The sequence below is a fragment of the Ovis canadensis genome, chromosome 7, assembly GCF_042477335.2.
Source record: "Ovis canadensis isolate MfBH-ARS-UI-01 breed Bighorn chromosome 7, ARS-UI_OviCan_v2, whole genome shotgun sequence".
Classification (NCBI taxonomy): domain Eukaryota; kingdom Metazoa; phylum Chordata; class Mammalia; order Artiodactyla; family Bovidae; genus Ovis; species Ovis canadensis.
In genome coordinates this window covers 97,746,995-97,773,925 of record NC_091251.1, presented here as the reverse complement: position 1 = coordinate 97,773,925, position 26,931 = coordinate 97,746,995, and the positions used below count along the sequence as shown (strand labels likewise).

General features: G+C 48.1%; 1 protein-coding gene and 1 long non-coding RNA gene across 20 annotated transcripts in view; both read right to left on the bottom strand.

Moving 5' to 3' along the window:
- Positions 1–26,931, bottom strand: part of IFT43 (intraflagellar transport 43) — a 114,625-nt gene that overhangs the window by 28,681 nt on the left and 59,013 nt on the right. For all 19 annotated transcript variants that reach the window (XM_069597153.1, XM_069597156.1, XM_069597161.1 and 16 more), the window contains one exon: positions 616–648. In XM_069597153.1, coding sequence (XP_069453254.1) covers positions 616–648 — 33 coding nt within the window. The remainder of the gene's footprint in view (positions 1–615; positions 649–26,931) is intronic.
- LOC138931572 (uncharacterized) lies at positions 10,571–25,775 on the bottom strand. The gene is made up of 2 exons (XR_011446621.1): positions 25,610–25,775; positions 10,571–10,967 (listed from the first exon to the last, which is right to left on the bottom strand). It is a non-coding gene; the product is annotated as an uncharacterized lncRNA (long non-coding RNA).

Genomic DNA, 26,931 nt, shown 5'->3' with positions numbered 1-26,931 from the left:
AAGAAAGGAGGAAGTGAGTTTCAAACACAGGAAGGAACAACCTATTATATTCTGACTGCTTCCATTCCTTTTCCTAGGTGAAAATGTCTCTGGACCCACCTTCCTCCACCAGCTTGGTCAGGCCTGCTGCGTCAGTTTGGTCTGCCGTGCAAGGCGCACAAGCTGTACCATCCTACCAGGAGCATCACACAGACTGCGAAAGGATGTTCCTCCCACCCTACCTGTACACTCCATCTTGACCTGGAAACCTGCCTTCTTTCTCTTTGATATGTCTGTGGAGGAGGCTAGGATTAGAAGGCTGGTGTTACTTCGGCCCATCTTCATCGATAAAGCAGAACCTAAGGGTCAGTACTGTTGACACCTGAACGTACAATCTAAGAACCAGGGCGTGGGAGACAGGACATGGCCATCCATGCCAGAGTCCAGCCCTTCAGCTGCAGAAGCAGCATCTGCTAAGCCCCTGACTGTCGCTCTGATCTCCAGCCCGAGCCCAGCCTGCTCCCCACTGTCTATATTCGGATGTTGTGTTCAACAAAGGCTGAACTGATGAGGACTACACAGACCACAGGGCTGACTAGGGTCACACAGGATGCCGTAAGAATACTGGAAACATACTCTTCTATTTCCTCAGAAGCCCTCCTCCGTGACCTGAAAAAGAGAGAGGGACAAAGTTTATGAGAAACTGCTAGTCTCTGCACCGGCGTGGGACACTGGAGGGGTGTTTCAAAAGTGGGGTAAAATGAGAATAACTCAAGTGATCTGTCTGTCTGGATTCCTCTTTACAGACCAAGGCAAACCGATGAGAGACAATGACGGTGATGCCTTCTTACGCCCTTTTTTCAGCATGTCTCCACATTAAGTTGTTGAGCTCAAGTGCTTAAATTGAAGGAGAAGCTCAAAACTCAAAAGCGGTGTGGATGACACTCTGCCTTCTTTTTCTTTCAACAATTAACCGATCAGTTTACAGGAGCATGCTCTTAGGACTGAGGCCGTGAGTCTCATTTGGAGCTGTTGTGCTAACACACGTAGCTCCCCGTGAGCAGAAGGGGATGAACCAGCCGTGCAGTTCAGGCCTGACTTCTTGCCTCCCCAATGGGAAGGGCCGCAAGGCCCTTGAGTGATGGCCTGTTACACGCTTATGTGAGGCCCAGGTTCTCCAACCTGAACGTGTGTACGGATCATCCGGGAAGCTTGTCAGACATGCAGATCGCTGGGCCCAGCAGTGAGAAATTTCTAGATCAGCTGTCTAGGGGAGGGGGAATACATCTTAACTTTAACAGTTGTCAGCCTTTAGCCCATCTTACTTAGAAGACTTAAGACCAGCGTTTCTCAGAGGCTCAGTAGTGACCTGCTTGGATTAGAATTTCTGGGAATTTGAGCACGCGTTACGTGGAGATTACTTTTCTGTATGTGTGATGATCTCTGTGATAACAGAGTATTTATTTTCTTTATGAAATCTTTTAAGTCAGAAATCAATCACCATGATCCATGTGGGCACAGGGTGATGGCGATGCCTTAATGGCTGGGAGGCAGGACGCCTGAGAAGTCCCTCCCCAGGAAAAACCTTGGAATCAACCGGCACCTTCTGCAAAAATGCAAATAATTCTCCCCAAGAGGCAAAAGGTAAAGTAAACCCTGGACCACTGCCTCTGACTGTCGTGGTGAAGTTGAACACTATAAACCTGCTGTCCGAAGGACCCAGTCCTCTGTCACCAGCAGCAGGAAAGCTTGTATGGAAACCGGGATCAGAAGAGAGGAACAGGCTTCAGGAAGGTGGTCGCCCAGGCCAGCACCGTCCCGCTCTACAGAAGGGGCAGTGCCGTCCCTGGTTACCCTCAGGAGTAACAGAATCGTTCCTTCCGAAGCCTGTGCCAGGGGAAGCAGCAGCAGTGACTCAGTCTGAAGGAAACCATAATGATAAGGTTACTCTTCGGGGGAAGGCTGATTAATTGCCATTTATTCACTCATCATCTGAATCGGTGTAATTGCTGCTGAGCCCACGTCCTGCTCCGCCCCACTCTTGGGGTAGCTCAGGATCTTCCCGCATCTCATTGCATCCCCCAGGGAAGGAGTTGGAACTAGAGACCAAGGCCCCCAGGGATGGAGGGCAGGGATGTCCTCAGGTGGCATTCTGTCTGCCTGTCTGTCTCTCCATCTCTCCTGCCAGAAATAGCAGGTTCTGGGCGAGCCTTCTGCTCGGGAGATGGAAAGCCTACTGGGAACCTGTGTAGGGCCCCAGAGAAATGGCGTGAAACCCTGCCTGTAGAACAGTGGGCCACTTTCAGGTAAGTTTGGGCCGTGCCACACCACTGCTTATTTTGGTTTGGTTTCATTTTGTTCTGTTTTAACATGAATTTGGTGTCCAAATTGGTATATTTTGTACAAAAAAAAAAATCTGGATTTCTGAATTCAAATACGAACACTGGCAATACTGCACATACATTCCCTTAAGGAAAACTCAGGGAAGCTGGGCTGTGCCCAACGCCCTCCCCACTGGGAGCCTGAGCTCTGCCCTCCTAAGAACTGGGGGTCCCTACTAGCTGAGGCTAGGAAAGATTGAAGGCAGGAGGAGAAGGGGACAACAAAGGATGAGATGGTTGGATGGCATCACCAACTCAATGGACCTGAGTCTGAGTAAACTCTGGGAGTTGGTGATGGACAGGGAGGCCTGGTGTGCTGTGCAGTCCATGGGGTCACAATGAGTTGGACATGACTGAGCGACTGAACTGAACTGAACCAGCTCTTTATCACTGAGCCTGCGGTGCTGGCTTGAAGAAGCAAGTGAAGCATTTCCTGCAGCCATGCAGCTACCAAATGTGAGAAAGCAAAAGGCAGTGGGAAGCATGCTTCAGGCAGGCAGAGGGTGCATTTCTTTACAGAACCGTGACTATGCAAGTAGCTTCTGTTCCTCGGTGATATAAGCCAAGGGGCTATTCTGAAATGATCCCCACTTCACAGATTTACTATACCTGCTCAGTCAGTCCCCAAAGCACCTCAGGCCATGCAGTGACGTGAAGTCTAGCACAAGGATTTTCAAACCACAGGTCGTGACCCATTAGTGAGTCGTGAAACCCATTTAGAGGATCACCACCAGCCTTTCTTTTTTAATCTTTGTTTTCAATAGCAAAGAATAGTGAAGAGAATGTTTTGCAAATAGTAAAGACAAAAATTATGTAAGTTTTTTTTTTAGGTTTATATACGGATATACCCAGTCATGATGGAGAGTGCATTTTTTAAAATTGCTGGTGACAGGTTTAAAAGAAAAAAAAAGAAAACGTGGTGTTCTATCACTGCCCAGCAGGTAACCCGAGAAGGAAGGATGTGGGGCTGCAGTCCCTGTCTCTCCCAGGCTGTGTGGGTGGGTGGAGGCTGACGGAGGGGACAGCAGGTTCTGGGTCATCTCTTCCTCGCAGACACATTTCCAGGGACACGGTGTGAGACGGTCCAACCCTGAGGACTGCAGAGCAGCGGCCAGCTCTGCCCCGGCTTCTGGTCTCTCACCACCCTTGTAGCTCCCCCAGAAGTGCTGTGAGAGGGTTCAGGAGCCTGGCAGTTATCATACTGGTGAGCCCGCTGTATAGAGACACAGCACACTGGGATCTTCAGAGATTCTCGTGTCTAGCAGCAGTAGTTCTGAAAAGGAGGCAACCGCAGGCTCCGGGAGCACCATGTCACACACAGACTGGGACCAGAGGCTTCTGTCCACGCCACAGAGCCGGTCGGTGGTGAAGCTGCAACGAGACTCCCATTGCCCACCTTCCACCCCAGATTCCAAATGCACTGCCCCAAGCCCTTGCAAAAGCAGGTACCCGCTGATTCTTAGCTGTCCCCTGGGCTCCCCGAACACTGGATTTACTGGGCTCGCATGTTTTCCATACTTAAAGGAGACAACAGACAGCTCATTGAAAACGTGAGAGAATCCTTTACACGAGGAGTTCTTAACCAGCGGACCATAAGAGAATCACCCCTGGGAAGCTTTTGCAGTGTCCATGTGCTGGCGTCACCCCAGGCCCCCCGAAGGAGTAATTTCTAGAAAAGGAACCTAGCCATGGATGTGAAAATCTCTGCTTGAAACCTTATGTCAGAGAGCAGACTGAACTCACTAGTTACTAAGCAGCAGGAGGTAAGCCTTTCTGCCTCGTCCTTCCGAGTTGCCTACTTTCTCCTCTGTATGTGTCAGTCGCTCAGTCGTGTCCGACTCTTTGCGACCCCATGGACTGTAGCCCACCAGGCTCCTCTGCCCATGGAATTCTCCAGGCAAGAATCCTGGAGTAGGTAGCCATTCCCTTCTCCGGGGGATCTTCCCAACCCAGGGATCGAACCTGGGTCTCCTGCATTGCAGGCAGATTCTTTACCACCTGAGCCACCAGGGAAGCCCTTTCTCCTAACACAGGTGACAGGCCGAGGGGAGGAAGGAAATGGCCTCATGGACTGAAGGCTCCATTCCAGAGTGACCCTGAACTGGCCTTCCCGAGACTCAGCTGGGATTCCCCAGTGTTCGTAAAAGCTCAGCAGGCGCCCTCCACCTGGGGAGGCCCAGAAGCAATTCAGGTCCTATTAGAGATGCTTGTTCAATATTCAAAATGTAAAACACAGAGGTTGCTGAACCAGCACTTTGAAAAGTTAATTAAATGCCAGGTTTCTTTTTAAGAGCTACTCCATCACTTGCTGATTGCTTTGGCCATTTTGCAGAATGAAGCTTTAACTCGGGACAATGAGAGTACATGTTCTCCCTCGCCTCCCACCTTGGGAGATAGGGTGGCAGGAGTAAGGGCACCCTGGTCTCCCTCTGCAGCGAGGGATGGCTGGACCTGGTGGGTAACTTGCCAAGAAGGGAAACCATGGCCCTCTCTGTGTGGAGCTTTTCAAGTCACTAAGATTGCTCAGCTTCATGTAAAGCTGTCTGTTCTTTAAACACTGAGTTCCCAGGTGGAGACTTCAAGGTTAGGGTCATTGTCTGGTTTTCCCTATTTTATTTTTATTTTGTTTATTTAAAAATTATTTGTATTTGTTTTTATCTTTTGGCTGTGCCACACAGCATGCGGGATCTTAGTTCCCTGAGTAGGGATCGAACCTGTGTCCCCTGCATTGGAAGAGAGGAGTCTTAACCGCTGGATCAACAGAAAAGTCCCTTGGTTTTTCCCTACTTTTCTTTAAAGTCCAGTCCTTCAGCTACACACTCAATCAGTCTCCTCCTGGTGTTCACCCCCACTCCTCTACCATCCACACACTAGGTGTTTCCTCCTCAGCTCCACACATTCACCCTCAATTCTCAGGGAAAAGACCCTTCCCAGGCCCTCGCCCCTACAGACCTGCAAAGCTGATGGCTGATGATAGCAACAGTTACCATTTATAGAGCTTGCTGGGTGCTAGGCACTCTTATTTATATATCACTGTTATATACCACTATATAAGCATGACATATTACCTTATTTATTTATCACATTATCTTCTTTAACGTGCTCCCTTTTATAGATGAGGAGCCTGAAGCTCAGAGAAGTAAAGTTAATTTGACTAAAGTCACCCAGCTAGAAAGTGATCGGGCCAGAATACAAATTCCAGTTCTTAACCCCTACATGATACAGGCAGGCAGGCAGCTCTGCTGACCAGGGAAAGGGCTCATTCTACATTCTGCTTCAAATTCAATTCATATTTTCCACGATGAGACGAGGATATAAGACTTAGAGTAGCACGACAGCTTTGTACCATGGGGTTGTTAATGTTGGCTTAATTGTTCTGTGTGACTGTTCGTGTTATTTTATTTATAGCCTGACAGCTCATGTAATGGCAGAGAGGAGACCCCATCTAGCCAGGTCACCCTTCCCTCCATGTCCTCGCCTTTCCAAACTTCCTCTGCTCAGATGCAGTTCCTTTCTTTTGACATTTAGAGACCACGCTGACATGCACTGGGCATGATTTTGGTGAGTGGAGGACAAGCTTGACGGCTTCCAGCACATCTCATGCCTGCGGCAACACAGAACCACAGCCCGATCCCGGATGCTCGGTTTCACCCTGGGGCTCAGCGGCAGAGGACCTCAATGTGAAATCCCTCCCCGCCTGTGCAGCCCATCTCCTCTGCCTGCCCTCCTGCATCAGGCAGAAGGCCTCAGCTGCTGCCTACACAGGTCACGTGCTGAAGGGTGAAAGGCGGCCCTAATGTAGACATCATCTCAGTTAAAATGTTGCTCTTGAGTTTAATGGAATACTGCAGAGATCTAAATGGAGATAAAGTACCACGGCTCAGAGAACAGCCAGGATGCTATCTTTATGCGGCATGACAATGTTCAGTGGTTAATTAGACACCGTTAACCTATTTTAGCAGGGGACATAACTGGATAAATGGGGGGAAGTGTCCTTGAAGTCTCTTAATATCCACAGCACATATTGGACCCTAGACTCACCTCCCTGCTGCAAGACAGCACAGGCTTAAAATAGATCAAAGTGCTGGACACGGAAGAGCCCAGTGGAAGACACTCTACTGGCCCACCCCGCCTGGGCCACAGCCTCTATCTGGTGAGGGATGTGAAGGGTTTGGACAAGTGGTTACTAGTACAACTTGTTGCCCATGAGCGAAGCGCTAAAGCCACTGTAAGGGGCTTACAGGGCTCCCGTGACAAAAAGAAGAAACTCTGCATCCAGGGACCAAATTCTTAAATACTTAGCAAGGGCAAGAGCAGGAGTGAGAGACCAGCTCAAGTGAAGCTAAAGCCACCTTATATTTTCAAAACATATCACTCCTTTGGAGGAAGAGCAGGCAAAATACCACTTTCTTGAGAGGTTTTCAACTCTCATAATTCTTAAATGTCCAATAAAAATCTCACAAACCTCGCTGAGGTCAGTTTTACCAAGATGTGAGAGAGGGGAGGTCATTTGTCCCAGATCATATAACACATCACCAGTACATCCAACATCGAGGCTCTACTTTATAAATTGTATGACCCAGCAAATGAGCCTTCACAGCAAAAACCCGGATCTGAGCAGACGAGAAATCTTCCATTGTAATCTCGGCTACCAGCTCCATTCAGCGTCAGGCAGTGGATCACTAAACTGGGGTCCCTCTGCTCTAAGTGTCCCCACACCTACAATACTGATTAACAACCAGAGAGTTCTCATGAACTGAAGTTTTCTTTGGCTAAAAGATTTCTCTTCACTGAAAATCTCTCCTGAAAGTTGAAACCCCCACTCCTTCCCCCTGGGTTCCTAATTCTTGCCATTCATGCATTTAGTGCCTAGAATGATTTTCCTTTCTTTTTAAAAACAAACAAGAACTCCCCAGCACCCAAATTCTGGCACTTTGGAGTTTTAGATCACCTTAGAGTACAGTTAGCTCTTAATGGCATTATCAGCAAACAAGGTGTCTAGTAGAAAGTTGAAGAACAACCTCCAAATCCTATCTGTAGATTCCCAAGCCCTACCAAGTGGAAGGGATAGGGAATTACAAGGCAATTCCTGGGTGAAGTTTGACCCCTGCTGGTCAGATTCAAAACAACATCTTTGTTCTGATTCAAACTCAAGAAAAGCACTTATTTATCAGGAGGAAAAAAAAAGATTGAAATATACACAAATAGTCTCAGTAGCTAAAAATAATTATGGGAACATATCATATGTATGTATATGCCTGATATGAATAAAGTACACCTCTAGATCTTAGGTACCTTGAATGAACACAATTTTATTTAGAACAAACGGCGGGTGTTGGGATTTGTGGATCTTTTGCTCAGGATTTTACAATTTGGCTGCAGAAAAAGAACATTATAGAGATGGCAGTAATGCCTTCAGAAGTCTTACCCACCGCAGTGCCTGAAAGACTGCGGCCACCATCCCAGCTGCACATCTTATAGGTGAGGAAATAAAGAGACCAGGAGACGCAAACCAACTTCATTACAGACCCAAGGCGAGCTGGACACACAGCTGGAACCAGAAACCAACATTCCCTCATCTACTGCTGCTTCTATTACGGCCCAGATATAACAGAACAAGTGTGTTGATCACTCAGTTGTATCTGACTCTTGTGACCTCATGGACTGTAGCCCGCCAGGCTCTTCTGTCCATGGGATTCTCCAGGCAAGAATACTGGAGCGCACAGCCATTCCCTTCTCTGGGGGATCTTCCCAACCCAGGGATTGAACCTGGGTCTCCCGCACTGCAGACAGATTCTTTATCGCCTGAGCCACTAGGGAAGCCCAAAAGAAAAAGTGAGGTCAGAGCAAAATATCATGGTAGCACTAAAGACAGAACCAATCCTTCCGGTTGGGGGACGCTGGAGAGACTCCCTAGAAAATGTGCTTGAAACTGGCAGAAAAGTCACAGGAGGAAAAAAACCTGAATAAAGGCAGGGGGCACAAAAGGGCCAGGTGTACTCAGAAAAGAGCAGGGGAGCTGGTGCGGCTGAAATACAAAGGGTGGTGGCTGGGAATGAGAAGGGTGGAGGAACTGGCTGGATGTGCTGACAGAGGGGAACAAGATGCTCTTCCACCTAGGTGTCAACCCCAGAAACACAGATGCTGATACTGCTCACGGATGGAACGAGGGGCTACATATTTTCACTGGGCTCCTTTTTTTCCCTTCAAGTTACTAAGGCGATTGAGAGGGGGTACAATGAACAGCAGGTTTCCCTGGTGGCTCAGATGGTAAAGCGTCTGCCTGCAGTGTGGGAGACCCGGGTTTGATTCCTGGGTTGGGAAGATGATCCCCTGGAGAAGGCAATGGCAACCCACTCCAGCACTTTTGCCTGGAAAATCCCATGGAGGAAGGAGCCTGATAGGCTACAGTCCATGGGGTTGCAAAGAGTCGGACATGACTGAGCTTCACTTCACAATGAACAGTAGGCCACCTGCCACATAACCGGCAACACAAAAGCAGCACGATGGGTTAAGTGGAAGACAGTCATCCTTCCTGCTGGAGAAGGATGGGGAGGAAAAATCTCTGGGAAGAAGCGCTGCCGAAACATCTGTCACGCTCAAATGCCACCCTCACGCACTTCGCTCTAAGTGGACTTCCTGCAACTACTTCATATGTTAAGTTGACTCCTTACTTTTACTTTAATTTACTTAAAAGAAAACTTTACATTCTCAATGGAAATTCTGCATTACCAACCATAGGGAAGGTAGTTACAAAAAAAACAAGACAGCTTAAACAAAACACAAACTTTATTATAGCTACATATTGCTATTTGCCAAAGTCTGAGCCTATGGCATATTCCTCCTTTGTTAAAAAGGTAGATTAGCAAGGTTAGAAAGGGATTAAGGAACTGACACTTTCCCATTGATACAATGGGAGGGGGCTGAAAGCCGATGGGAAACTTTGAGACTTAGGGCTGGTCTCTGGGAAATGTGGCCACAAGGACGAAAAGTGAAATGACACAGGATGTGGTAACCAAAATAAGTGGGAATCATAGCTCCACAGTCCGTTTTGGTGGTTGTTCACTTGCTCAGTTGTCTCCGGCTCTCTGTGACCCCATGGACTGCGGCACGCCAGGCCTCCCTGTCCTTCACCATCTCCCGGAGCTTGCCCAAACTCATGTCCATTGTGTCAGTGATGCCACCCAACCATCTCGTCCTCTGTCATCCCTTCTCCTGCCTTCAATCTTTTCCAGCATCAGGGTCTTTTCCAGTGAGTTGGCTCTTTGCATCAGTTGGCCAAAGTACTGGAGTTTCAGCTTTAGCATCAGTCCTTCCAATGAATCTTCAGGGTTGATTTCCTTTAGAATTGACTGGTTTGATCTCGCTGCAGTCCAAGGGACTCCCAAGAGTCTTTTCCAGCACCACAGTTGAAAAAGCATCAATTCTTCGGCGCTCAGCCTTCTTTATGGTCCAATTCTCATATCCATACGTGACTACCGGAAAAACCATAGCTTTGACTGTTTGGACCTTGGCTGGCAAAGTCAGGGGGCAAACTTTCATCAGTGCTTCTGAAAACCTTTACTTCAGTCCACTTAAAAAAAAACTAGAGATGATTTACACTGAATGGGCAGGGTCTTTGACTTCTCCTAGAATTTTTTCCTCCGTAATAAAGAAACCGGTAGAGACTTCCTTCCGGTCACTCACTAGTTGTTTTCTCTCTTTCCGTTGCATCCTGTGGTCCCCATAGGCCCACATTCAGACTGGGACTCACCCAAGTGAGAAGCTGCCCACAGGGAAGGTGGTGCGGTGGTACCTGCTGCTAGAGGTGGGCCCCCTCCACTGCCAGCGTGCGAGGCCCTCCTGGGGCCTGGCAGGGTACTGTGTGGGGCAGCCTTCTGGAAGGCTCCGGATCCAACCCAGTGACTCCCTGGTACAGAACCGAGGACACTCTGGCATTTCTCAATATGGCCTCTTGCGCGATGACCACCGTGAAACCAGGAGAAAGAGGCCTAGTCCCCAGTAACCAGCAGTGGTGAGGGTAGACGGGACAAAAAGTAAAACCACCAGCAGACCCATCAGACCAGAAAAGAACCGAGCTTATATAAAAGGGGTTCTATTTCGTGTGCATAAATTATACCTACGTCTGCCCAGGCTGTGGCTTCGACAACGAAAACTGCTTTCAGTTACTTCTCAATAAAGGACTAAAAAGAGAAGGGAAAAGGCAGGTATGATGTTCACAGATGCATTTTATTTTTGAGAGACTGAATCCATCAAAGGGAGAACAAGGAGATCATGTATGCCAGGAGAATTCTAACCAATGGCGGGCGCCCCCATCGCTCCCTGCTGGCTTTCAGCCGGCTCACTCTGCAAAGCGGCGTATCCCCCTTTAGCAGACGGGCTGGCTCAGGGGACACAACTTCTTTTCCTTGAAAGTTTTTTTTTTTGTTTTGTTCAGTAAGATTGCTTCATATGATCAACATCTCATTTCTGCGAGGGTCCCGGAGGACGGCAGTAAAGACGGGTTTTATTCTCACAGACGCGCTGTTGCACAAATAGCGTAGTGCACGGCCTTTTCATGAACTTGAGATGAATGCCTGCCGTTCTCCAGGTTTGAGGATGGCATGGCTGCAGAACGAGAGGCACATTCTATTACACTAATTAGCTGGACGACCTTGGGCGGCGGGCCAAGGTGACATCTGCTGGCTTTTCTAAGTCTTAAGATTCTACCCCTGAGCCACTTAACCATCCCAGGCCTCATTTTCTCCATCTCCAAACCGAAGGGGCTCACCTCGTGACCTCTCGGGTCCTTCCTCGGCTCTGTGAACGACACTGACCCTGCCTCTACTGGCCCCCACCGCCCACCCCCCAAGTCTGTTCCCATGAAAACCATTTCCTACTCTGACAACCTTCCAAGCTGCCCCTTTCCCACACCTGGTTTGTGTGCTCAGTTGCTAAGTCGTGCCCGACTCTTTGCGACCCCATGGACCATAGCCCACCAGGCTCCTCTGTCCACGGGAGTCTCCAGGCAAGAACACTGGAGTGGGTTGCCATGTCCTTCTCCAGGGGAATCTTCCCAATCCCCACAGCTGGTTTAATCCAGCCCTAAAATTTCAATCACTGTCATATGCTGGTTTGGAGATTCCCAAAGTCAACGCGTGGGGAAAACAAAACCAAAGAGGAAAGGGGAGCGGGGTAGAAGGGCAGGGGAAGAGGAAGGGAACAGCGGGAAGCAGGGAACAGCAAGAAAAGGAAGCGGGGGACCCTTCTCCCTTATGCAGTCATTTCTAGAGATGACAAGGTTAACACAGACTCTCTTTCTAAGAAGAATTTAAGACATTTTCCTCTATGGCCCCCCCTTCCCTTTCCCTGTGCGCTATCGCTTCAGCCGTGTCTGACTCTTTGCAACCCTAAAGACCGTACCCCACCAGGCTCCTCTGTCCGTGGGACGCTCCCAGGCAAAAACACTGGAGTGGATGGCCATGCCCTCCTCCAGGGGAATCTTCCTGGCCCAGGGACTGAACTCGCATCTCCTGCGTCTCCAGCATTGCTGGTGGGTTCTTTACCCACTGAGGCCACCTGGGAAGGCCTCTTTTCTTGAAGAAGTGAAGTGAAGTCGCTCAGTCGTGTCCACCTATTTGTGACCCCATGGACTGTAGCCTACCAGGCTCCTCTGTCCATGGAATTTTCCAGGCAAGAGTACTGAGTGGGTTGCCATTTTCTTCTCCAGGGGATCTTCCTGACCCAGGGATCGAACCCGGGTCTCCTGCATTGCAGGCAGATTCTTTCCCATCTGAGCCTCCAGGAAGGCTCTTTTCTCAGGTGTTGTCAAAACCTGCTGCACTCTCCCAGCTTCACTAGGAGCCTGTACCTCCCCTTCCCACTCCTCTGCTAACCACCTGGGTGGCTCACTTCCTCCTGATTATGACTCCTTTCTACTTCCTTTCCCTCTAAGCAGTTGGAGAGAAGGACCTGCTGACCCTCCGGACCTCCCAACAGGGCACTTCAGAAATCAACCCTCTGTTCTCCCGCTCCCAGAGGGCTGGAGGCCCCAGGGCTCAGCTGGCTCTGAGTACCGGCTCTGGGGTCAGAGGGTTCAAAGCCGAGCGTCACCATTCACTGGCTGTGTGCTCTTGAGCAAGTCACTTAAACTCTGCAAAACTGGTGATAGTACCACATTTCACTTCACGGGGTTGTCATTAGAATCAAGTAAGTTAATTTACATCAAGTATTTAGCACAATACTTGGCACACAGGATGAGACGGGGAACAGCCATTGCTACTTCCATTACGATGATAATGAGAATGCTTTTAACTCCAGTCTCCACTCCCTGTGCTCAAGACACTGTCTTTCTCCTCCTCTATCCTATAACCGAACCCCTGCCCAGAGATGGGTGCTGGCTAGGTGTGCATAGCCATCGCTCCATACTTTCTGCTTCTTACCCCCTCACTCCCCTGCTTCCCAGGTTACTGCTGCCTCTGGCTCAACCTGTCGGGAACCCCTCAGCCAACATGCCGGGCAGCCAACCCAGGAAGAATGAGACACACCCACCCTCCCCACCTGGCGGGCCGCCCACCATCTACACACCCCCAGTCCCCACGCCAGCCGCCCGCCACTTCCCGTGAGGCTGACTTGGTCTCCAGGTTCACCCTCAGCCTTCTCAGTGCACACCCTTCTCAAGGTGTCCATCTCCTGCTTTTTACTTTCTCTGCCACTTGGCTCCCTTCCTTCACTTCAGCCACTTTTGTTTATCCCTGTCTCAAAAACAACTTTTTCTGCCTTTTGAGTCCTTTCCAAATGATTCCCTACTTCTAAGAAGCTCCCAGCATTAGGTGAGACTGTTTTTATGCTCCTTAGCACACCCGACTCTGTATATCACAAGACAGTCTCAGAAAGAACCCCAACCAGTGCTTTCTGTCTCTCAGCCTGATGGAGTCGACCAGAGAAAACAGCACAGTGCCTACTCAGAACTCCTGTCCTTGTCCTCTCAACTCAAACCCTAATTCTGCTTTAGTTGGTAATGAGCCTAACTAAAAATATTCCACTCCCTAGCCTCTTTTGCACCGAGGGGTGAGCATATACATTCCCGATCAATGAGAAAGGTGCAGCAGTCCCTGGAAAGCATATCTATCCCCTCACCTCCAAAAGACAAATTCTTGCTAAGAAAGAATGCTTTGTCTTTTCCATATCATCCACCATTCTTCTTGCCTGGAAAACAGAGGTGAGGTCTGGAGGTACAGCAGCCATTATACCACTATGAGGCACAACATGATGACAAAGGACCACATGCAAAGGATGGTGGGCAGGAAGATGGAAAGAGTTCCATCCCTGCTGTCACCACGGAGCTGCCGCATCAGCCCTGGACCACAAAGTCCTGGACCTCCTATTTTCTGAGATAAACCTCTTTCCATTTAGATCTCTACTAATACGGTTCTCTGCTGCTTGCCAATGCAGGAGCCTCAGGAGACAGGATTTTGATCCCTGGGTTGAGAAGATCCCTCGGAGGAGGAAATGGCAACCCACTCTAGTATTCTTGCCATGGTAACGTCATGGACAGAAAAGCCTGGTGGGCTAGAGTCCATGAGGTCACAAAGAGCGGGACATAACAGAGTCACTGAACACACACGTACATTTTTGCTTGTAGATGAATTCAACCTCAGATGAACTCAACCTCACTAATACAACAAAACTAGTGGCAAATGAGAAGTCATTCCAGGTGAAGAGGAACACATATCCTGTGCAAAAACCACCCTCATGAAATCATAATTAGGTAACCTTAATAAGTAGTCTCATAAGAGAGAGCAATGATCTGAAATGGATACATGAGGAGAGCAATTCACAGGAAATGGATGAGTGACATCACCAAAATCTGCCGGAAAAAAAAAGGGATGTCACACTCAAGGGAAAAGCTGAGCAGGCCTCTCTGCAACTCCATCCAGTCTGGAGAGAGAAGCACTCGCTATACAGAGTAGAGCTGGGGCAGCCCTTAAGAGGAGGCCTCTGTGGGAGAAACGGGTGTCTTCTATCTGCAAATTCCCCAAGATGGTGCCACATCAGAAAAGCATTCAGAGGAGGTGTAATCGTGTGTCCCTTGCACCACTGGTCACAGCTGTCAACACATCCAAGGCTCCTGGTAAAGCAAACGCCTGGAACTCACGGCCCTGCATGCAGGTCCTTCTCTGCCTTGTCCACTGACTTCCTTCACTTCTCCAGGCAGACTGCGGGCTTCCGTCTCCCCCAGGCTCTGCCTGCTCCAAGCACACTGGGGCACATCCAGGCCTCCTCCACCGGCCCCTGTGCCTGGAAGGCCTGCCGTGTCTCGGACTGTTCCATTTCAAGGCCGTGGTTTTATGCACCCAGATGATTTGTCTTGAGCGGCTGTCCAGAAAGTACAGTTCAGACGGACACTCTTTCTGAGTTGTGCAGGGCCTTAGAGACCATTCGGCTGAAGAGACAGAGTCCAGGGGTGTGGAGCTGGGGGCACCAGGAGAAGCTGGACTGCCGCACTTTCTCCCAGACAGAGCCGGTGGGAAGAAATCCCGGGGCCATAGGGCTTGAACACCTGGGATTTCCCAGGACCGTGACATCCTACAGCTGAATGGGGGAGCTTCAAGATCATCTAGTCCAAACCCCTTGGGAACCTCAGCCCAAAGAGTCCACATGACCCGCCTGTGCCGAGGTCACAGGGGAGCGGGTGACAGACAGGGCGACAAGACTAGACCACAGGCAGATGTTTCAACTTCCAGCAGGCACGGGGAGGGGTGTGGGGCGCGGGGCAGGAAGGAGTGACCCTCGGAAGGAGGGGGATGGTGCGGGGGAAGTATGGGGGTGATGGGCAGGGGAAATAGCCTCCCAGGCAGATGCCTGCCTTCATTTCATGAATGCTTGGAGCGCCTGCCCTGGGCTGAGAGCCCATGGACCACTCTGCCCTTGGCCTTGGCAGGAGTCACGGCCAAAACCTGTAAGTAGAACCGGCTCCAGAGCTGGCTGCCTGGGGACAGATCCAATTCTCGGAGGGGACAGATCCAATTCTTGGAGGGGACAGATCCAGTTCTTGGAGGGCACAGCAGGCTTGGAAGGAACGAACGTTTCTGATGCTAACTGAACTGAACCACGAGCCCAACTGGGCCTGTTGACCATGTGACTGGCGTGGCCTTGGCCTGTGTAGACCGCATCCTTCGCACTCACCATCTCTGCGGGCAGGCAGCAGGGGAAGCCGTGGGTCATGCGTTCACCGCGTGCTGCTCTGCCCTTGGGGAACATCCGCTGAGACTCCAGCCAGTGCACACACACAATGCCAGGGGTCAAGGGCACGAAACAGAAGGTGGCAAGGCGCAGAGAAGAAGAGCATGACCCACGGTCAGACTCACCTGGTCAAATCCTGCCGGGCTCTTACTGGCTGTGTGACCGTGAGCAGGTTAGTCAGCCTTTCTGAAGTTTTGTTCCTTGTCTTTTAGTGGGGATAATAAGAGAACCTACCTAATGGGGTGTAGGGGGGGCTTTGAGGATAAATTAAGACAACTGTGCTTAGCACAGAAGCCAGTGCCAAAGCCACAGTAAACACCGTGTGTGTGTGTTTTCCCATCCATACAACAAGAGGGCCGGGCATGACGTGTGGGTTGTCTACACACGCTTTTGCAGTGTGGCCCCAGAAGGTGGAATCTGGGTCAGAGGATGGAGCTGCAAATTTCCTAAAGAGGAGCTGTTTAAAAAAACATGGCGGGGGTGGGGGGGTGTTGTGTGTTTGTATATAAGTGTATTTATGTGTAATATATGTGCGTACACACACACACACACACACACACACACAGAATCCTCCCTCCATATCCATGGGTTCTACATCTGCAGATTCAACCAACCACGGATTGAAAATATCTGAAGGAAAAAAAAAGTCTCAAAAAGCAAAACTTTATAACTTGCCATACCCTGCCAACTCTTTACATAGCATTTACTTTGTATTTACAACTATTTACATAAAAGTTATGACCAACCTAGATAGCATAATGAAAAGCATAGAGATTACTTTGCCAACAGAGGTCTGTCTAGTCAAGGCTATGGTTTTTTCAATGGTCATGTATGGATGCGAGAGTTGGACTGTGAAGAAGGCTGAGTGCTGAAGAATTGATGCTTTTGAACTGTGGTGTTGGAGAAGACTCTTGAGAGTCCCTTGGACTGCAAGGAGATCCAACCAGTCCATTCTGAAGGAGATCAGCCCTGGGATTTCTTTGGAAGAAATGATGCTAAAGCTGAAAATCCAGTATTTTGGCCACCTCATGCAAAGAGCTGACTCATTGGAAAAGACTCTGATGCTAGGAGGGATTGGGGGTAGAAGGAAAAGGGGACGACAGAGGATGAGATGGCTGGATGGCATCACCGACTTGATGGATGTGAGTTTGAGTGAACTCCGGGAGTTGGTGGTGGACAGGGAGGCCTGGCGTGCTACGAATCATAGGGTCGCAAAGAGTCGGACATAACTGAGCAACTGAACTGACATAGCATTTACATTGTATTATCATAAGTAATGCAGAGATGATTTAAAGTACATGGGAGGATGTGTATAAGTTATACGCAAATAACACACCATATGATATAAGGGATTTAAACACTGATGATTTATATACCTATGCGTGTCCTGGAAGGAGTCCCCCTTGGATGCCAAGGGACAACTACATATATATACTTCTGAAGGTGTATCTACTATGCAAAACTATATAATATATCTATTTTGGTAAAAGATACCAATGAACTGTTATGAGTAGCTACTTCTAGAGAGATGACTAGGAGTGGAAGCAATGGTAGTTTTAGGCAAATTTAGCTTCATGTCTTGTTTGAATTTTTATATCATTAAAGTGTCCTTGGTTTGCTTATATAACTACAAAAGACTTTAAAAATATATAAATGTCTCCATTGAATCCCCCAGCAGTGGAAGGAGTTCAGGCAGACCCAAGGCAGCACTGTAGAGGCACCAGAATCTGAAAGGATTTGGACAGAACCTTCTAGTTTCAAGATCTCTGCACTAAGTGATAATCCAGAGAGGCACAGGAACATTCCATAGGACACTGTGCTTTTTCGGCTACTGTAAATTAAGGGGCCCCTCCGCGGGCCTGCCAATCCCTTCCCGAACCTCAGAGACTCCCTCTTTTACGATCCTATCCCCGGTTCCCAGCTCCAGGTACGCGAGAATTTGCACCTCTGCAAAACTAGAAACTGCAAAGGCCCAAAAGTCAAAGCCTTCACAGGACATGCCAAGAACCTATTCTAGAATCGCTCCTGGCTTTCAATCATAAAGATAAAACCATTTAACTAGTCAAGAAAAGCTGCGGGCCTGAAGGGAAGCTGGGTGCAGGCTCTGGGCAAGGTGGGGATCAGAGCCTGTTACTTTGCAGTCTTAGGCAGCCCTTCCAACAGGCCTCCCTGCAGGTGACTGGGAAGCAGGGCCACTGATGTGGGCTCTAGAAACGCGGCTCCTAGGCGCCGTGCAGCCTCCGGTCTCAGCTGTCCCCTCCTGGGCTCACATGCACAGGCAGCGGGTCCATCTCCAGTCACTGCACGCACCCTCCTCACCTCCCTGGGCACCAGGCACTCACCTCTGCTCCAGGGAGGGCCTGCGCAGGGCTGCCTGTCAGGAAGACTACGCCACCTTTCAGAGCGGGAAGGGAAGCATCCAAATGCTACTCCACGCGGGGCTTACGGGAACAGACTGCTATCACCTTCAACTGGGAGGCACTTGACAGAATTGCAAGATTCCAATTATTTCATATTTAGTCATCTGCATAAGTAAACTGGTTCTGTGGCACTAGACGAGCCATCCAGGCCCCTAAACTGCAATCAATAGAACACAGAACATCACTTTCATTGATCCAAATGGCAACGCATGAAAATGGCCCTCTCTCAATCTTCAGTGAAAAAAATGATGTATGCTTCCTATTTGTTCTCCAGCCTATGGAATTTATATGTACTGTATCTAAAGCCTTTGATATTTTCCAAAGAGTCATGTTATGGCTATTACATGAATAAACAATGCAAGTCTCCTTTTACAGCCTGGGAGAATAGCATGTCTCTTGTCTGCTCATGATTACTTCTATGGAGATAGGCAATTCTGGAGTACTATGCAGCCCTTAAAAATGAGGCAGGTCTACTCTGTATTGAGATTCAGAAAGATCACCAAGAAAGACTGTTATATGAGTAAAGAAAAATGCAGAACAGACATGCTACCGTTTATGGGGGGGAGGGCATAGTTATAGAACACATTAACTTGTATTTTTTGTAAATGCACAGAGTATCTTTGGCAGGAAACTCAATAAAACTAGTGAACAGTGGTTGACACAGGAAGGGAATCTGAGTATCTGGGGGCCCAAAAAACAGAGAAAGAAACTTTCCTTTTATATCCCAGCCTTTTTTTTTAAGCTTTAATGAGGCATAACTGACAGAGATTATATATATTTAAGGTGTACAATGTTTACCACAATCAACTTAATACATCCATCATCTCACACAGTTACCATCTGTGTGCATGTGTAGTGGGAATATTTAAGATCTACTGTCTTAGCAAATTTCACGATCCAGTCTCTTTAATCTTTTAAATTTTATACCATGATTTTTTAAATACAGGGAGTCTAGAAAAATGGTACAGATGAACCTATGTGCAGGGCAGGAATAGAGACACAGATGTACAGAATGGACTTGTGGACACAGGAGGGGTAACAGGGAGGGTGGGACGAACTGGGAGAGTAGCTCTGACATATAAATGCATTATCATGTGTAAAACAGCTGGCAGGAAGCTACTGCATAGCACAGAGAGCTGAGCTCGGCGCTCTGTGGTGACCTGGAGGGGTGGGATGGGGATGTGGAAGGGAAGCTCGAGAGGGAGGGGATGCATATATATATAGCTGACTCACTTGGTTGTACAGCAGACACTAACACAGCATCGCAAAGCAATTATACTCTAATAATAAAAATAATGAGTTGAAAAAATAAAATTTATTTAAAATAAATAAAAATTCACTCACAGTTCTGATGTCTCAAAAGATGGGGTGCAGTGATACAGTGCCTACCCTGTAAGGTTCTGCACTGTCTCTGCGCCCTGCTCTTTCTCTCTGTCACAGTTCTCTTCAGGAAGTGAGCCACCTTTCTCAACTGAGCTACATTTGAGTTTTAAGGTCAAACAGACCTTACTCCACAAAGAGGCAGAACATCATCACTATGAAAAGGGGTTCTGTCGACCAGAGTTAGACCTGGCGGCACGCGCTGACCAAAGCGCAGCAAACTCTGTCCCCGTGTCTGCAGGATGAACCAACGCTCACCTTCACCTCTGCCCATGGAGGGTGACCTGCAGTGAGTACCTCACGGCTGTGCGCACTTCGGGGTTGACTCGGAAAGGACAGCTCTGCAGAGTCCTGCCTTCATGCCCGCTACCTACTAGCCACCAACACAGTACAAGCATTTGAAGACAAGACAGTGTAAGGGACGGAATGAGCTCAACAAATTACACACTCTTCCCCACTTCCTGAGGACACATTTTTCCCTAGTTATATTAATGGATGCAGTTTTGGTATCTATTTCATCTTCGGGTCCGACTGAACATAAATGATTTGCAGCAATAAATGACGCAATGAAATTCTCAATGGTCTACACAAACAAATCAACAAGCCGAAAAAATCCCTGTGAATTCTCTAAGTTCATTAAAGTAAAAAACCCATCTAGATGGTCCTTTATCATCTTTCCATCCAGGTTCCGAACATAGCTTGAGAGCAAGGTGAGAAATTCCTTTTTTGGGAGCCCACACAGATCGAACAAATGGAAGGTGTACATCAGAAAGGTATGTTGTTGCTTGGCCCTGAAGCCACTTTTTTTCAGTCTGTCGCATCTCAGAAGCCACGTGGAGGAAAAGCACATGTGCAGGCAAAAGCAGTACAGACAAAGACAAGACAGATGTTCAAGCAGCGGGCTCACACCGGCGTCTCCGAAATCCTCAGTAACAGGGCCAGGGCGCCCGAGCCCTGGGCACAGCTTTTGGAAACGGATGCACAATAACCTATCAAGACTTCCCTTCTCAACCATCTTATGTGCAATGGCCTCATCTGATTTCATCCAACACTGGACACTCATCTCTGATACTTCATCAACCTTGCTGAGAGCTAAATAAATGTTCACTCATGGTGCTCAGGACCCCTGCAGACATTGCTATGTCATGCCGATTTTGGGATCCCAGGGCAGCACATGGCTCAGGGCAGCATGTGGAAAAGAAATTCTCCATACTGCTAAACAAAATCGTATCTATTGATGAAAATTCTGAAGGTCAAGGGCTCAAGGATATCTGGTCCCTTTTTAATTACTGGAGCTCTGTAAGAAATGTCCAAAAGACTCAATGATCACGTATGTACTGAGAACTTGTATATGTCAAGTGGTAAGTAATGCAAACGCAAAGGCAGCTGCCACTCTCAAACAGGTCAGAAAAAGAAAAAAAATAGAAAATGAGGAAAGAGTCACGTGCACTAAAACATTAGCAATGGGAAGGATGTTTTGTTGTACTGTTTGCAACTTTTCAATAGATTTGAAAATTTTCAAACTAAAAAGACTGGATGGAGTACGGGGAAAAGCAGGATGAAAGGTGTAATGAATTGTATTTCAGGCAACCAGACAGTTGGAGAGGAAGTCTTTTATGGAAGAATTTCTGTTATGAGTGAAAATCAGAAAATTACCATATGACACCTGTTAATGAAATCATAGCTCAAGGCAACAGTCATCAGCGGATACTCTGACCAGTAGGTGGGGGTCTGATGGGCAATGTAACATGGAGGCCACACCCCTGACTCCAGGGACCCATCACAGCTTCACATACAGTGGGAGCCGGGACACCTGTGCCTATGGACGAGATGCAGCAGAATGGGCACAACACGACCTCCGAAGCGCTTCTGCCAGATGGTGAGTCTGTGTCTAACCATCAGCTGACCTAGATCTAACTCCCAGCCTCACTGGGAACATGGGGGCCAGGGTAGCAAGTCAGATACCACGACTAGGAATCAACAGGCCAAATCCAGAATGTGAGACACCCTTTAGGACAAGTTTCTCAAAGGGAAAAAAAAAAAAAAATCAATGGCATGGGAGAAAAAAAGAGGCGGGTGTGGGGTGGGGATGGCTGCAGAATGAGAGAGACTAAAGACATCTGACGACTACATACAGGTGAGGACCTTGATTTGCCCTTTTTGTTATACAATCAACCATAAAAAGACATCGAGACAATGGAAGTGCTCGTGAATATACTCTGGCTATCAGATGACATTAAGGAACCATTATTAATTTTGATAGGCGTGATAATGGAAGGATGGCTAATAAACAAAAACAGTCCCTATCAGTTAACAAAAATTATCTTCAACAGGAACGGAAGGAGGGAGGACGGCAATGACATTTTAATATGTTGTCGAGCACCTCTGCTCATCCTTGGCCTCATAAAGGATAAAGGGTTTTTCATGCCCACAGTATACCATTACATATATCTAGCCCAGCACCTCCCCATCTCTTTCAAGACTTGGGGGCACTTAATAACAGCTGAATAGAAAACTGGGGTTGGACAAATGAGACTGCTTGTGGCCGCTGGTGACAGCTCAGGGTCCTTGGCAGCTCTAAGCTGGGCCCCAAAGGCCCACCTATATCCTGCACACAGCACACCAGTGGGCAGGCTCCAGCTAACCCACCTTCGGTGACATCTTTCTAAGAAACTGACTTCTATGGGGATGGACAGCTTGGAACAGAGCTACTTTAAAGAGGACAAAACACAGGTCTGCAACTGTGCTCACAGATCTAGGAGCCTGGCGGCTCTGAATTTTTTGCCTTTCACACTTTGGTAGCCTAATAAGAATTAACTACTCGTTGCTAACAAGAAGGTAAAGAGACTCCGGTATGGCATTGACACCGAGGGAGAGGACAGAAGCCCTTTAGTATTCTTGGAACATCTCTGCCATTAAAAAAAAAAAAAAAAGCAAGGGGGAAAGAGAGAAGGAGGAGGGAAGGGGGCAACCTCAGGACCAGCATACGGGCTGTTCTACCGCCATCTTGATGTCCTTGACGCGTGCAGATGGTGTGGAAGTGGCTGGCACCAGAACAGCCCATGAGAAGGAATGAGCGGCCAATGGAGATTTATGTGAGGAGAGTGAGATGGACAAGGTAAAATTGTCAGGAGGAGTTGTTAGAAAGTAAAATATATTGTGACAATTCCACTCCTGCCGTTCATCAATAAACTGACAGATCATTTAGTGTCAATTAGGAGTGATAGATGGACAAGTCCCCATGATCCTGGGCCAAAATTAATGGCTGGGAGGGAGAAGGTGATTGAAAATGACGGCTGACATTGAGAGCAAAGTCCTGAAAGTCCCCGAGGGGCCATTACTTGCCTCATTCCCTTGCAGATCAATGCAGGGACAAACCCAAAAACAGATACTTTGAGACAAAACTTAATCAGACTACCTTTCCTTTCTCTCTTTCCCAAGTCTGGCTGACTCTTGTTCAGCTCTATTCCCCACTGGGTACAAGTGCCCCACCTCGGACAACTTCAGAGCCAAGGCCAGCCTGGCTCCAAGATGGATTCTTTGGCATAGCTATGTCTGGGGTGCCGGGAGAGGGAACAGGCAGTGATTCCAGATCTCGGGCCATTCCTGAATACAGCTCTTTCCTAAGTGGCTCAGGGGTGAGTATTTGGGTTCCAGCAGCCAACAGCTCTGACCAGGGAGGTGGGCAACACATGCCCTGCTTTCTAGCTTGGACAGGTTTATGCAAATAAAACAAAGGTATCCCAGAAATTCACACCCCTGTGGCTGTGGGCTGTGAGCCTCTCAGTAAACAGCCTCTTTCCCGTTTCCCACTGGGACAACACAGACCTCTCTAAGCCTCGCCTTCCTTCTCCCCACCTTGTACTACCCAATATGGTTGATTTAATGCACAGGTAAGGTGCAGCTATGGACTGAATCTTTATGGCCCCCCAAATTCAAACGTTGAAACCCTAATCCCCAATTCAATGGTGTTTGAAGGTGGGGCCTTTGGGAACTAACTGGGGTTAGATGAGGTCATGAGGGTGGAGCCCCCATGATGGGATTAGTGCCCTCATAAAATAAGGAAGAGACATGAGATCTCTGTGTGTGCACGCACCAAGGAAGGCCATGTGAACCCAGCCATGCTGGCATCCAGATCTCAAAATTCTAGCCTCCAGCACTGTGAGAAATAAATGTTTGCTGTTTAAACCACCCTGATTATGAGACTGTTGTAGAAGCCTGAGCTGACTGAGACAGGTGCCTAGCACATCCCTAAAGAATTTAAGGGCACGCTATTTTTAGTGTGACTTCTCTGCTCTAACCAGACTGACAATATGGTAACTACTTCCCACCCCTAACACTTACACCTACACTAATCCTTTCCCATGATCCTCTTTGCACACTAGAATTCCCCCAGCTTGACCCCCAGCTCCTCTTCAAGGCGCTCCTTGACCACGGTGATTACTCTCCTCTGACGTCACATCATAAAGTTTGGGCCACTCCATTGGTTTCTCACTTACGATGTGCTCCAGGCGATCCTGGTTTTTGTGCATGAAAATGCCTCATCTCCCCAGCTGGAACCCAAGTTCTTGTGGGGCAGAAAGCCTACTGACACTCTGGACTCCCTGGGGCTCCCGCAAATAGCAGGATTTCATGCTTCCAGCTTCATGGGGCAGACCCTCCGCACAGCCCAGCAACTGCCTCTCTTACGGCTGGCTGATCCCCTTTCCTCTTCCTGCTTCCAATCTGTTCTACTAGGCTCCAGATCCTAGCTCTTCTTTGCTCAAACAAGTTTAACACTCAAATTTGCACTCCCACTTTGAAAAAAAGAAGGGGAGAAAAAGAGGTCAATTAAAAATGAAGTAGCCCCCAATTCCCTACTTCCCTCAGCCTTTCTTGATAACTTACAGGCCTTTCCAAACCCCCTCTTGCCCTGAAGGAAAAAATGTCCCTGCCTCTTTCTGTCCAAGGTTAGTTAGCCTTTCTTGGAAGGTTTTATCCCATCCCTCAGGATGCTATTTCTTCACACCACCTCCCTTTCATCTATAATCACTCTTTGCCAGTTATTACACACACGAGGCTCAACACAGATTCCTCCTTCCAAATACTGTCTCACCTGTGTCTGTGCCTTCTCAGTGTAGGAGCCTGTACCACTGTTCCCAACCCCTCACTTCCATCTTCCTCTTCCACATGGTGTAACTGACTCTGGCCCCAACACAAATCACTGTAATCACTTTCTGAAAGGCCCCTAGTAATCTCCAGACAGCCAAATCCAAGGCTCTGTCCTTGTCTTCTATTTGTACAGATGGCTCAAATAGCAACTGCTTTTCAACCTCTCTCCTAGACTCCTACACTGAGGAAATGATCTATATTCTCTGCCACCGGCTCCCAAGTCAAGTCTTTCTGCCTTCCTCATTTGATGACACCACTACCCAACCGGTCACCGAGATCAGGCACCTTGCTATGACCTTAAACTCTGCCCTCTGCTCTGTACCCAACCAATGGCACTTCTGTTAACTCTTTCTCCAAAATGTCTCCAAATCTTCTTCCTGTCCATGTTCACACCACTGCCTTGGTTCAGGCTCTTCATATAGAGTATCACCTCCTCAATAGATCTGCCAGTTTCCAGGGTTCTAGTCCCACACTGATACAGTAACTGACCCACCAGAACTACTGATCTCATCATTCATGTGTTCAATAAATAGTCACTGAGAGCTTATTATGGACTCGCACTGTCTGAGGGACCTGGGGGTATGTGATCAAGTGTAAGTCTCCTCTCACAGAGCTAACAAGACAGTAGAGAGAAAAAGACAATACGTGTATGTGTGTTTACACATATGCAGGCTTCCCTGGTGGCTCAGATGGTAATGAGTCTGCCTGCAATCCAGGAGATCTGGGTTCTATTCCTGGGTTGGGAAGATACCCTGGAGAGGGGAATGGCTACCCACTCCATTTTTGCCTGGAGAATTCCATGGACAGAAGAACCTGGCAGGCTACAGTCCATGGGGTAGCAAAGAGTCTGAGCAACACACGACTGAGTAACTAACACACACACACCACACACATGTATATGGACATATGTCAGGTGGTGACTCTCCCAGCGGGAGGCGGGGAACAGTGATGAAGGGTGCTATATACAGTGAGGTCACATGGAGCCTGGGAAGCCATGGGAAAGACTGTGTGGTTTACTTTTGGGGGGAGATGCCCCTGGAGGGTTCTGAGCTGTTAAAAGTGAAATGACCTCACCTGTGCTGCAAAGAGGTCATTCTGGCTCCTGCAGTTGAGACTGAAAAAGGCAGAGGTAGGCAGGGAGGAGGGCCTGGCTCCAGTCAGTGCCAGGAATGATGCTGGCAGTGCAGACAACAGGTGTGCTTGGAGTTTAGAATGAACATGGCTTGCTGATGGACTGAACCTGAGTGGAGAAGCAAGAGTCCAGCATGATCCCAAAGTTCAGAGTCTGAGTGAAAGGGAAGGTGGGGCCCACTTATGGAGACCTGAGGGGTCTTGGGGAGGTGCAGGCTAGGGGAAAGGGTGGAAGTGGGGGAAGGCGCAGAAATTAAGAGGACCAATTTGGATACATTTTCTTGGCAAAACTTAGCAAAAGTCTATTAATCTTTGCCCTGCTTCATTCCACATTCCAAGGCCAAATTTGCCTGTTACTCCAGGTGTTTCTTAACTTCCTACTTTTGTGACATTGTACAGGAGACAGGGATCAAGACCATCCTTATGGAAAAGAAATGCAAAAAAGCAAAATGGCTGTCTGGGGAGGCATTACAAATAGCTGTGAAAAGAAGAGAGGCGAAAAGCAAAGGAGAAAAGGAAAGATATAAGCATCTGAATGCAGAGTTCCAAAGAATAGCAAGAAGAGATAAGAAAGCCTTCTTCAGCGATCAATGCAAAGAAATAGAGGAAAACAACAGAATGGGAAAGACTAGAGATCTCCTCAAGAAAATTAGAGATACCAAGGGAATATTTCATGCAGAGATGTGCTCAATAAAGGACAGAAATGGTATGGACCTAACAGAAGCAGAAGATATTAAGAAGAGGTGGCAAGAATACATGGAAGAATGGTACAAAAAAGATCTTCACGACCCAGATAATCATGATGATGTGATCACTAATCTAGAGCCAGACATCCTGGAATGTGAAGTCAAGTGGGCCTTAGAAAGCATCACTATGAACAAAGCTAGTGGAGGTGATGGAATTCCAGTTGAGCTCTTTCAAATCCTGAAAGATGATGCTGTGAAAGTGCTGCACTCAATATGCCAGCAAATTTGGAAAACTCAGCAGTGGCCATAGGACTGGAAAAGGTCAGTTTTCATTCCAATCCCAAAGAAAGGCAATGCCAAAGAATGTTCAAACTACTGCACAATTGCACTCATCTCACATGCTAGTAAAGTCATGCTCAAAATTCTCCAGGCCAGGCTTCAGCAATACGTGAACCGTGAACTCCCTGATGTTCAAGTTGGTTTTAGAAAAGGCAGAGGAACCAGAGATCAAATTGCCAACATCCACTGGATCATCGAAAAAGCAAGAGAGTTCCAAAAAAACATCTCTTTCTGCTTGAT